We start from the raw sequence: 13,744 nt of genomic DNA, 5'->3' as shown, positions 1-13,744 counted from the left end.
TGGTAAGTCTTCTGGGTCGCTAACTCCCTCTACCTTGGCAGATGTTTTCAGGTGTTATGTTCTGTGTGGGCTTAGCGAGTTAATATTTTATTCCAGGCCCTCTGGGATTCTGTGGAACCGACTGATTTTCTTGCCTTCTTTCAATCAGATTTTCTTTCAGACCTGAGGAAAATGGTGTGAATCAGTACATTCTGTTACAGTTGAGATGTCACTGAATTGACTCGGTGGACTTGGGCCAGCAGATAAGCCCCCGGAGAAAGTGTTGCTCTGTCTTGGATATATTATTATCCTCTCTTTTTAGTACTCTTTTTTTACTTCTAAATATTTCTTTTAGAAAATTGTTTGCCTGACCACTTGCTCTACGGACTAAGTCCACAAAATGTGTTTCCGTTTGAAACGGTGCATTACATCGATGTCTCTGCAGGTCTTCTTTCAAAATAGGACGGTATCAAACGATAATTGCTTAACCCGGCGCCATTGAGAGATGAGCAAGCAGCCTCTATAAGGGCAGCTGATTTGCCTTGATATCTTATAATTGAACCTTTTCAAGGGTATGTTTTCTGGTGCTGAAGCAGAAAGTAATTAAGACATTCAATACTACTTTTTGGACCTTTTCCTCCTTCCTTTTCAATGGCTCACACTTCTAGACATGACAGCACTCAGTACACCGACAGACTTTCTTTTGACACATTAGCCTTCCCCTCACCGAGGCAGTTCCTCCCAGAAACCCCCTCTGCTCGGCACACTCCGGGTGGGTATTTTGTCATTACTTCATTTTCCTCTGAAAATATTTTGATGCCTCTTTCCTTTGCGCCCCCCAAACCCACCCTCCTCTCGCCCATCCCCCCGTCTTTCCATTCAAAGTTCTCTATTAAAATGCAGAACTGTAAAGCCCCTCTCTCAGTCTAAAAGCCTGCTAGCAGCAGGGGACTGTTGGTTGTTAGTGATGCACACAGCTGAGTGTGTGCATCACATCCACAAAGTCTAATGGGTGAATACATTCAATCACACACAGACCCTCAACTCTTTTAAAGGGACAATGTTCCCAGTCATGAAAGCTCTGTCCACAGTGTGGAGAATGATGTATTTAAATTCTTTGAAGGAGAAAGATTTCCTGTTCACAAAAGGGCAAATTATGGCTTTTTCATTGAATTTAACGCTTTTAATCTTCTATGGAAGTGTCGGCTAATCTCTAACAACTCTCAAGCTACTAAAGTTAACTTTTTACATGCTTTAAAAGATGTCAGATTGGGAACTTCCTTTGATACCGTGTGATACTAGTCAAATATCTATTTCTACAGATATATGCTACACGAATTCCCACTATTAAATGAAAAACTGCTTCTCTGTATGATCAGCTGCCAGAATATCCGCTCTACACTACATTTATTTGCTATTGAAGTACAGCTCTCTGAAATGTCAGTGAGGTTTTCTGATCATTGAACCGGAGCTGAATCTTGTTTCTCAGGTATTATATGGGTTTGTTAGTGCAGGAGCCCCGGGTCACTGCATTAGAATTAGTTTTTATGTCCTGCCCTGCAACAAAGAAATCCTGTGTCAGGGAGGGTGCCATTAAATGTCCAGTATCTGTTTATTTTTATTTCTAAATATGAAGATAATTGTTTATTTTAATTCTTTTGTTATAATTATATCATAGACTACTGACATGTATCTGGTAATTGGTTTTCTTAACAAATTGCAGGCACCTATTTAGAATTTTAATTGCTGTCATAACATCAGTTAACTAGAATAACACTCAGAGTGCATACCTCAGCCAAGTCCCTATAAATGTAAACCTCTGGAGGATTCACCACAAGCGAATGGGCGTGTTGATGACGGTTCAACACAGACAAAAAAAGAAAGAGAATACAAATATCGCAGGATGGAAAAGAGGTGCAGTACACATAGAGGACACCAATGAAAATGTCTGGAAAGATGATGAGATTCAAGAGTTTTGGGTGATTCAGGCAGACGCCACTTTCAATATTCTATTTATTGTCATGCACATAGAAAACTAAATGTTGTGTCTCACAAGCATGAACAGTGCAATCAAAAATAGGAAAGACAGCAATAAATTATATCTAAAAGATTATAAAATATAGGAAGGAGTATACTGAAATTCTTATACAAATTAATGTTAGTTGCATTGTCCCTTTCGAAGTGCTTTTTATGTCAGGTAATTTTTCTTTTTTTTTAAAAGGCAACACAAACCAACACAGGGACTGGGGTAGAAACTTACCCTTCTTGGCGGAGGTAATTATAAAAAGGGACATACTTTAATGAATGGGTGAAAAAAACAAAATACAGTTTGGTTGTTTAAATCCATAGTAGATAAAATCCTAATATTGTACAAACTTTGCTGTATTGTAACATCAAGGTACTAACTCCTTGAAATGGCTGAAAAGTGGAGTATGACGACAGACCACATGGATGCTCCAAGTCCTATTTAATTTGCCTGACATGTACAACGTGAAGTGAACAAACATCAGCACAGACTAAACTACACAGATGACATTGGCCTATCGCTGTGTCTGTATACTCTGATAACCATGAACAATTACTGGACAGAAATAAACAGCCTTTTCAGTTTAGAGAGCGTAGCACTCGAGGATCTATGCATATAGTACAATGGATTCCTGTAGAAAGCTGATTGCCCTACGATAAGAAATGGTATACTACAAGCTTTCTTAACTGCAGTCATCATTTCTCTCCCCTGATACCATTCGGGCCTCTGAGGCGGATGCGAGACACAGCAAACAACAGAAACAAAAGAGACTATGGCGAGGTTAGCCCAGTCACCCTGGGACCAGTTGACTGAGTCGACTAGGTAATTGGTTGCGTCTACCCGCCCAGCGGGGCTCCCATCCCCAGAAGCCGAAGTCGAGCTCCTCCTCTTCTTTCTCTGCTCTGTTCTATTACTCATCATCCCAACGGCTCGCCAGGCTACCAGTGCAAAGCTACACCGTGCCGCCATGCAGCCAGCCCACGCTTTCAAACTTCTCTACAGAAGCAGCCATGGCAGCACAGCAGGTTGGGGCTTGTGGCAGGATGATTTGCAGCTTGTGCCTCCATTTTAATGAGGGGAAAATAAGTACTTGTTGTTCTGTGTCTTGTGTGTCACCACCCCCATCCCCAACTACCCACCACCACTACGACGAGCAATGTTACCTTCCCTTTAGCGAAAAACAAAGGTGCACTAATTAAGATTGCTTCCTGGGATTCGGAAGAGGGGGTGGGGGTTTGGTGAGGTTTCTCCCACAGTGGCATGGCCTTGAGGAGGAGATGGGGGTGATGTTGTGAAAGAGGCCTCATTGGGTATGTCTCTTCTCTTGATTCCTCTTCCTTTCCTGTAGTCCCTCTCCCTGGCTTGTTTGGCGTGATGAGTCTGCTGCTATAAATTTGTTTTTCTCTACTTGTAATTAAGCAAGGTTTTTTCTTTTTACAGTAGCGTATTTTTTCTTACTTTTCATCCTGGTGTACCGGACTCTCCAGGGGAATTTGTGGAAAGAGAGACAGTGAAGGGGGGGGGGGGGGGGGGGATTGGTAAGGAGACTTACCAATTCCCATTGATGTTCTCCCACCTTGATTATATACAGTGAGCATGAATGGAAAATGCGTGGGCCAATAGAGTCTTTGTTGTTCAAGGACACCTGAAGGTTACTGCATGCGATGATAGATGTAGGTCTCGATGTAGATTTAGGGTGAGGCTAAAATCATCCAGTTATCTTTTACTGTTCACTTACCTTCACTCACTTTGTCTTGAGGCTTTATCAAAACCCATCGGTTTACCTGCTTTTCATAGAATGTATTATGCTCTTTGTCGTCTGGAAGCACTGGCCACGAAAGGAGTGCAATTTTCTTTGTGTGGTATGATGAGTAACATTTACACAACATTCTCAGCCCAGTTGTGACAGATGTACAAATGTCCTGTGACTGAGTGAAGTACAAGAGCAATTGGTGAGTAATTTCTCTCACCGAAACTCCCAATTGCAATTGCAACTAAAAAGTTGTTCCAACAAGTTGCACAAGTTCACCGACAATCTAAAAATAGCTACCAATTGAAAATATTCAGGCTTCTTGAGTCTCTTCATTGTTTGTGTCTGTCTGAGAAGGATGCGAGTGTTGCGTGTGTGTGTGTAGGGGGGGGGTATATTGGGGTGAACTAGACGTTGGGAGTCAGAGAATGGGAACTAGACGTTGGGAGGGGTGTGTGTGTGTGTTGGGGGGGGATACATGGAGAGGGAAAGGGGACGAGTCTTTCAGCTCCTCCAGGGGGTTGGAATTCCTCTCGAGCTGTTCCCCCCATTTGGCAGGCACTTGTGAAAACAATTCCCCAGCTTTTAGTCACTCCGCAGATCCAATTGCCATTTCCACTTTGGAGGGATCGAGAGCGAGAGGCAATCCAGATAGACTGGGAACAGAGAGAGAAAGAGAGAAGAGTTTTAATCGGGTTGGACAGATGCCGAGGCCAGTTGAGCGGTTGTGTGATATTAATATCTCATGAAGGCAGTCTGGCAGAGCGAGCTCATCGTCTTGTGTGGTTTTTCTCTGTTTGTGTGTTGCAGCAGCGGCCATTGCAGTGGCTAAATGAAGAACCTGTGAACATGCACGAGGCAAGGACTCTCGGTTTCACTTCGGTGACTTGCCCAGATGCGCTGGCCCAAAGAAAGATGGAAAGGAATGGGAAAAGTAAGACACTAAAACCCATACCTCGCACCCCATACTGCTTTGCCTCCCACTGTGTAATTAATGGAATATAACCGTTTGTTTCAACCTGCTACGTCTCCACAGCTCACATTGTAGATCATGTTATGTGCATTGTTGAAGATCAAGTGATGGACATGCCAAAATATTTAGTTTCCCATTATGCAAAGCTAGACTGTATGTGGAAAATAATGTGCAAGTTAACATCTGTGTGTTTCTGCCAAATCTGCTTTCTGCTCCAGCTAAAGAAGATGAATAGACGTAGTAAACAAACCTCCTGCTCCTTCCAGACTTGAGCCAAGGCTGCTGCACAGCACCCATTCAGTGAGCCAAAAGTAGATCCTGCACACGCCACGTTGCTGAGCCTCTCACCCGTCCTCCTTTTGACCCCCCCACCCCCCCAACCGACCTACAAACACCATGACCTCTGAGCTGGAGAGCAGCCTGACCTCAATGGACTGGCTCCCCCAGCTGAGCATGAGGGCAGCCATCCAGAAGGCGGACACGGGACACCACCTCAGCCACCATCACGGCCACCTCCACCACCACGGTCACCATCACGGGCAAGGGCCTGGCAAAAAAATTGTTCATCTGGACCCGGGGACAACGCTGGACCAGGAGGAAGCTGCACAGCACAGAGATGGCAAACCGCCGTACAGCTACGCCAGTCTCATCACCTTCGCCATCAATGGCTCGCCACGCAAACGGATGACCCTCAGTGAGATCTATCAGTGGATCTGTGACAACTTCCCCTACTACCGAGAGGCGGGCAGTGGCTGGAAGGTAAGAGGAGAGCAACTATGTGATTTGGGTCTTACTCATTAGGTTTGGGTTCTGATAGCTGGTTCCACCGTGGGTCTGATTCCAGGACGACTTAAGAGATCTATTAACCAAAAACACACAACACTGTCTTATGTCTCTCCTCACTATTTTATATTAGGAAATGGCAATGTGCAAAACATTCATATATTGCAGTCTTCCCTTTTTTTCATTGGTGTTGACCTCCAATTTTGGAGGCGGTAGCTCATAATTAACTGAAAACTAAAGAAGATGATCAAAATTGAATTGCAGAGCACAATTATTTTAATACTTCATCCTTCTCATCTTCATTTTCAAGTCTTAGCTACTTGTGATGGTTCTTTCACCTCCTATCCATCAAAAGCTTATTGTAGATCTCCATCGAATCCTTGAGTTAAGTTTTTAATCATTTTCAAATATTAAAAGCTCAACCTAGATTTGATAAAAGAAATCTTACCTCACACCGGATTAAAATTAGTATAAAACTTAATCAAGCCCCTCATTCTGTTGGTAGTCCTCAAAATGCAATAATCAGATCCTGTGGTTGCCTCAAAGAGCACAGACACCTGTTAGTGAACCAGGAATGATTGACAGGTAGATTTCGTCTCATTCAGACGACATTATTAAATGTAAATGGAGCTATGCAAATCCTTTCTAATATGAGCAGAAAGGTGGCTGTGTTATTGGAGACAAATGAACAGATCCCTATGGATGTGTCTTGGGGATTCTCTACCTTATTAGTGAAGAAGGGGATAGATATAGTCCCTCCACTGACACATTGAAAAGGCTGTCTGCAAACTATCACCCTATTCATCTCTCTGAGAGCGGGAACATTTTTTCTTCTTCTCTCATTATTTCTCACTCTTTCACTCTCTATCTTCATCTCCCAAGCACTTGCACTCCATCGCCACCACCATCTCCCCCCGCATCTATCCTTCACTCTCTTACTCACTCACTCCTCCTCTCTTCTTCTTTCCCTTTTCATGAACCTGCGTTTGTTCCCCTGTCTATAATCTTCAACGCCGCATTCCCTAAGCGGAGATGCACGCCAGAAATGGAGACAAAAAGGTTACGATACAAGCCAGGTTGTGTTGGCAGAGCTCCTTTACCTGCATGTGGGATTCAATCAATTAGCTTTCTGAGAGACGATAGGGGTTATTTAGACCATTCAGGCTTTCCTTCACTACGGTTCATGGCTGCCTATTTCCTTCTGGTTGTGTTTGGTCAGTAAAGCACCACTCTGAAGGCCTTCTGGTTTCATTTTCACATGTTCAGTCTCTACAATATCAGTGCAGGGAGTTCATTGCAAGATACTTAACACAAAGTTTTTCTTACTTTCAACTTAAACTTGATTTATGCTCAACGTTCCTGGACCAATTACTGTTTTCATTTTCTCTGGTGGTGCACCTCCCAACTTTTTTTAACTTGACATGCACAGCGTGTCTATGACCCCAGCATCGAGATTCTGAAGGGAGATTGCTTGTACTGTTAGTGAAGACATGGCATTCTGCTGGAAACTATGGAAAAAGACACTGTTGTCAAGGCAAAGAAGCGTTTGCAAGCTCACTGCTCCGGATGGAAACGATTCAATGCCAAAACGGCTTCTGGTTCTGTTTCTTCTTCATGGTCTTTTTCTGGTGGTGTGGTGTTATTTTCAGTGGCGACACCGATCATGTAAAAAAGGACTCCAGAGAGTCACCGCACCTAAAGAGCGATCATGAAAGGGAAAGATGTCATGTCAACACCATTGTGCATGCAATAACCAATCATTTTTTTTTAGCTTTGTGAGTGAATAGCATCCAATACCCTCATAATTTAAAATACATTTTTCAAAATCTACAAGACTCCAACATACTCGAAAATATGCTAGTTTAGTTTGTTCTACATTGAGATTGTTACATGGTTTAACACAGTGTTGCACATTTTTGCGGCAAAGACTCATCTTCAGAGCCACTGACCTGTTTATAAACTATAACAAATTGAGCAATCTGCATTATTTCGAGGTAAAGCTCCACTCACATTTCTGTAATTGTCTCTGATAAAAGGCTGCAGACGTTCTCTTCCTCGATGACCCGACCAAACACAGTAGACACAGTGGGGCTTGTTTAATACCAGCCATGGCCATCACGGGGAAAGTTACATAAGTCTGGTTCATTCCAGTTCAGGTGATTGCTGTCAGCTGTACACAGTGGGACGCAGGCACAGAGATTGTGTGGCTGCCATGTTCCGCAGACATGGTGGACTCACACATGCACATGCTGCAAAGTACACTCTTTGAAATGTGTTTTCTAAATGTGAAGACTCAAGGTGAAGCACTTGAGCTTTTAGAAAAACACCTCATACGTGGTATGGTGCGCGGCTTCCTTCACCCTCTGCCACACATACACGTGCACGCCCATACACACACACACACAAGCTCGTACACCAGCAGAGACTCCCACTCAGGTAGGCAGAGTACGTGTGCAGTCTACAGATTACACACTGGGAGCTCAGCAGGAGAGGAGATGAGGGGGGAGACTGTCAGAGAGCAGAGGAGGGTTTTACAACCCAGCACACGCACTCCGTCTGCTCCGTATGATAATGTGAGAGTGCAGGAACAGCAGAGTTGAAACCAGGGCATCACACACACACACACACACACATGCAGGCACGCACACACGTATACATCAGATTCCATCCTTAGAATTCACACACATTGGTACGCTGCTCGAACAACATAAGCTCGCTGCATGCGTCTCATCTACACATCAACACGGAGACGCGCGCACATGCAAGAACGCACACTCTCAAATGCATTTAACAGTGAATCTAGTTAGCTGTTATAATCATGTCGCTTTCCAAGCTCATGAGATTTCTGTGTGGTAGCCTGGTATGAATATGGAGAGCTCTTTTCATCTGAGAAGTAATGATGATGAAAAGTTTTCTCCGGAGCTGAGCAGGAGGTTTAGAATCTGTAACAAAAAAAAAAAGTACCAAAATTAAACAGCACAAGCTTGCATGAGCTATTTGTGTACGGAGATTGTTGACGCTTCTAAATTCATCTTGTGTAACATGCATGGATGGCATTTTTTAAGAAAAGCTGTAAACTAGAGTGGAATGCAAACAGCGTTGCATCAGGCTGCGTCATTCTATCATTTATATTTTTTCCATCTCTGGAACTGCGTTATCTCCCCTATGTCATCTTTTCAAACCTCTGCCTCTGTCTGTCAGTGTCCTACATTGTGCATCACTCTACTTTCCCATGCCTCTGTAACATCTCCTCGCAGCCCCTTCACACCCACGTGTCCTTTTCACTTTAGGGACCACTTATACCACAACTCATAATGAGCATGCAGCGGGAGACCATGAGCCACTTGGGGGGGCCTCCTCTGTCTTGCACTCTGTCTGTTGTCTGTTGTTCTTTAGTTTGTAACAGTGGGTCTTCTGTAATGTAATAAGGTTTGGGCGTTTTGAGAAGGACTGTACTCAAAGATCTGACCTTGAGAACCTCCCCTTCAGCATTCTTTTTTAAATTTTTGTCTTAATTCGTTTTTCTTTTATACCATTTTAGTATTTTAAAGTGCACTCACATCTTGATAACGTCCGCCAAGGAGGTTATGTTTTTGTCTGCGCTCGTTTGTTTGTTTGATGGTTAGAAGGATAACACAAAAGCTATTGAACGGAATTCCATGAAAGGTTGTGGAAGGATGGGATATGGCCCAAAGAAGAAGTCATTAATTGGGGCGGATCTGAATAAATGGACCAATCCAGGAATTTCTTTTCATTTTGTTTTCAGTGTTTCCCACAGATATCATTCACTCTATGCCGGTAGCGGGGGTGCATGTGCCCGCGGGTTGGTCTCACATGCAACAGATTGCGAGGGTAAGGTTCACTGACAAGATCTCATGTGAGAGACAGAACTGCATTGCATGTCACTTGTCGGTATGCTTACAACTGCAGGTGAAACCATGAGGTCCGATTGTCTGCGTGGACCGTTACAACTTTATGGATCACACAGCTATAAAATGCAGAAATGGTACAAAAGTAACAGATCTCTAACGTTATTATGAGAAGTGGAAAAACATATTTTGGTTTATTGTGAAAACTGTGGCAAGCAAAATGATATTGTAAATACTGCTTGACATGTTGAAATAGGATATTAACCCTGATGGAGGGATGCACCGTCAGAGCACCTTACTCGTTCTGTTGTGACATATGTCACATTTGACTCTGGCAGCTGGTGGTGGTTATTTTTCACAAATTATTTTTGCATATAAAAAACTCACCAATTAAATGAATACGTTATATATATATATATATAGAGAGAGAGAGAGATATTGATTTGTTCAGGTCTATGTTTTTCATTCTGAACATAATGATGGGTGATGCTGGTTGTTTAAATCTCCCCTCATCATTATATTATTCATACACGGATCTCTCATTATTTACAGCTTCAGAAATGAAGTCGAAACCTTTACCTCCACCAACTGGCTTGCTGCAGCCTGTGCTGACTAACCTGATCTCTTGCAACCCCACCAGTCGCCTCAGGCTAGCTCCCATGCAGCCAGGCTAATTGCCTGCAAATTAGCGGGGCCTAATGTGACGTTGTAAAGGGCAGCACAACCGCGATGGCCTTTGGCCTTTGGCCGAACACAGACAATCACCTGATATGAATCAGCGCCGGGCCATTATTCTGGCTTCCATCCTCTCCTGCCTGCTCTGCGAGAGATCTGCGAGTGAGAGCAGTGGAGGTCGGCGCACAGTGTCAAGTGTACTCACATATGTGCAGGAAGGCTGTTGTCATTGGCTGCTGGGAGTCATTATCTGGCTGGAGCTGCACTGAGGCTCCTGAGCCCGTGTCTGTGGTGAAATTTCAGCTGTGACTCAGCTTTGAGAGTCTGGAGAAGATCTGTCGAAAACAGTGTGCAGTGTGAGTCCATGTGTGTGAAGTGTGTACATGTGTGTGCCTCAGTGTACAGGTTGATTTCTTTGTTTGTGTGCTGGGTCAGACATGAGTGTGTGCAGCTGCCTTCTTATGTCTCCTTACGTCTCAAAAGTCCATGTTTGTGTGTTCCAGGGAGTCTGATAGTGGTGACTGGGAAAATTCCACAGCTGTCTGCTTTTTTATTGAGTCTCACCCCTGACTGTGTGTTTATTCCCTTGTCACTAAGTAACACATACAGAACAGCCACATGCACCCCAGAATTCCCAGTTTCAATGTAAAGTCAACCACTCTGTTGTCCAGATGTGTGTATCCAGGCCTGAAGGTCAAAGTCTCCCTTTTGACATAATGGTAGAAATACATAGTACATAACACATATGATATATAGATTTGTTGTAATTCATATTAAACCTTATCCAGATATGTTTGGGCACCGTGCCTTCATTGATAGGACAGTGTAAACTGGAAGTTGGGAGAGAGAGGGAAAGCAGCAAAGGGCCGAGTCGGAGCTGAACCTGCGGCAGCTGCAGGAGGAAGCCTCGGTAAATGAATCCTAATCATAATAAAAACTATGCTATAAAATATCGTTGCTACTTTGCTATTAGAGATGATGTTGATTGTGAGTTTAATGAAACTGTGGAAAACAAAATAAGAAACAAACTGTAACCGTTGCTAGGTTTCAGTTTCAGTTTCAGTCTCAGTCTCAGTTTCAATTTTATTTATGTCATTCCAGCCACAGCTTTAAAATGCACAGTGGAACAGAATTATTTTTCTCAGGACCCGTGATCCAAATGAAAAACTTAAGACATTACCAAAAAGCAGCAGTTTTAAAAACAAGTGCCAACAAGTGCCGATTTAAAATAATTTGAGAAAATTCAAAATAATATACATAGTGAAAAGTAAAGGTAGCTTTTTTTTACTCTTTACTTACCGAATGCAGGTCTACTGTAGATTCCCACTTGAGTTCCAAAGTGTGTGTTCCAACGATAATCACAAATTCTTGCATTTTAGAAAATTAATATATAATATAAATAAGTGTATAAGCAAGGCACATTTATTTGTAGAATATATCCTGAACTGGTTTATTGTCCACATATACCAGGTCTCAGTACAAAGCCATTCCAACATGATCAAGTATTTGATGAACGGACATTCAGACACTGGTCTTCGTTCTCTTCATGACCTTATATATTTGGGTATTTATTTAATCAACTTTAAATGCAGTTTTAAATTCATTTATTTTAAAGTGTGTTTAACATTTGATGACCCCCCAGAATTACTGAGCCAAAATGAGTGGTGGAATTCATTATACTGCATGCTCTGTGTTACACAGCATATTATTGATAATTAAGGAAATCAAAATATGAATGAGACACAAGTTGCCACCCTGTACTTTATCCAAATCACCAAGAAGTCACCAAATCTAATAATCTCGTCCCTTTAGACGCTCTCGCAACAATATCCCAGGTTTTTCCTGGAATCATTTTAGAGAAAGGATCCACAAACAGACATTTTATCCACTTTCCTCATCTATGGGCTGAGGCCTTCACGCAAAAATAATACAACACAAGGCATACTTTCACTTCTGTTACATGAAAACATCCTGGGATAATTGAGCCAATATATATAGCCCGCAACATATTTTTTTTCAATTTTTCTAATTAAATCTAATTAAACTTGTATGTGAAACAGTGCTAGAGCTTTTAATTACATACTAATCACTAATAGCAGTCTCAGTATTAAATTCTTAATTAAAAGCAAGGACTTTCTCGTGCTATCTCCTGGAGGATTTGGCACCCATCCAGCAACACATTTCCCTCTCTAACCAGCCAGGCCTGTAGCACCCTCCATATGGCTAATAATAGGCTTAAGGCTGGTTTCCCTAGCTCTCTGGAATGCAATAATTATACCACAGAATGAGCTTATTCGCTAGTCCCAAGGTTCACATGCAGCAAAGAGACACGGGCCTGTCTTTTGTCAGACCTTAAATAACATCAGAGTATCTCATAGCGCATTAGAGGAATCTGGAGATGTTTCTTTTGTCCTGGTTTGAAACATGTAGATGCCATGATCAAGTGTGTGTGTGGGGATATTTCTAAGAAAACTCACTATAGCTGCTTTCAGACAGATGTGCACTGAACTTTGGACATTTTCAAGAAATTTCCGGAAGAGCGCTTGTGAGAACACAAATGTCAGAGTCAGGTGTTCCGGACATTTTTTGAAACGTATCCTGACAACCCACTATCAAACTGCCCGTGAAATGTGGAGGGAGCCCATGAGAGCATACGACAGGACAAAGTTTGGAGAAATTTAACTTTTCAGCTTTTCAATAATCTAACTTAAAGGTTGCTTGGATACGGTACATACAGCTAAAACATGTCTTGTCTGTGGTGGGTCTGTAAACATGCACACACATATTCACAGTACAGGTGTGCATGTGCAGGTGCAAACACCTGCCTACATACATGCTGGTCCATTTGCATGCTCAAGCTAAACTGATGCATACACAAAGGACACACACCAGTATATATACACGCACGCACACACCTCTCGTCTTATAGATGACTTGTGTGAAGTAGTTCAGTGAGGGAGTGGAGAGGGCGGGGGAAGGGTCCATCAAATGAAATGAATATGTATTAGATGGGGCTTGAAGCATAGTGACTTGTATCCAACCCCGTATTCTCGGGGAGCGTCTGTCACTCCGTCACCATCCGGATATAATAAGGAGTCTCAATGATGCTCAGAACCCAGGGGACGTTCACATCTGAGACACCTGTCCGTATGTGCGCGTTTACCTCCGCGCTCCCTCTTCCTGCTGACTCCAGCTCCTTCTCTTTGTGCCTCCCTGCACCCTCCCTCCCTCCCTCCTCCTCCTCCTCCTCCTCCTCCTCCTTACCTTTCAAACTTCCCCACATCTCACCCTCCTCATGCACTGTATGGGTTCAGCTGAAAGTTATCGAAATCTCTACCCCCTCTCTTTTTTCTCCAAATATCCCCTCCCGCTCTGTCTTCCGTCCTTCTCTCCTTTCTCTGTTTCTCTGTCTCTGGATCTGTCTGTGGGCGCACACGGACTACCTCTGAGACGCCACACTACTTTCATCCTGAAGGGCATGGTAGAGACTCTCCTGAGTACTGCCGCGTAGGTGTGCATTTGTTTGTCTGTGTGAATGTCAGACACAGCAGCGCTCGATAGGTTAATTCTCTGGCCAGCCGAACCCTTTGCCCTTTGACCCCTGTCTCCCCGCAGACACACAGTTGAGCAGGCGTCTCAGCGGGATTCAATCACACCACCACAGAGATTAAGGCTGGGTTTTCTTACCT

General features: G+C 43.2%; 1 protein-coding gene across 1 annotated transcript in view; it reads left to right on the top strand.

The window, feature by feature from the left end:
- Nucleotides 1-5,108: 5,108 nt before the first annotated feature.
- Nucleotides 5,109-13,744, top strand: part of LOC133956108 (forkhead box protein J3-like) — a 45,619-nt gene continuing 36,983 nt past the window's right edge. The window contains exon 1 of the mRNA XM_062390943.1: nt 5,109-5,487. Within this exon, the coding sequence (XP_062246927.1) occupies nt 5,125-5,487 (363 nt within the window). The 5' untranslated portion in view covers nt 5,109-5,124. The remainder of the gene's footprint in view (nt 5,488-13,744) is intronic.

This window comes from Platichthys flesus, chromosome 7, assembly GCF_949316205.1.
Source record: "Platichthys flesus chromosome 7, fPlaFle2.1, whole genome shotgun sequence".
Lineage (NCBI taxonomy): Eukaryota > Metazoa > Chordata > Actinopteri > Pleuronectiformes > Pleuronectidae > Platichthys > Platichthys flesus.
The sequence above is the reverse complement of the archived record's forward strand: the minus strand, read 5'-3'. Positions and strand labels throughout refer to the sequence as shown.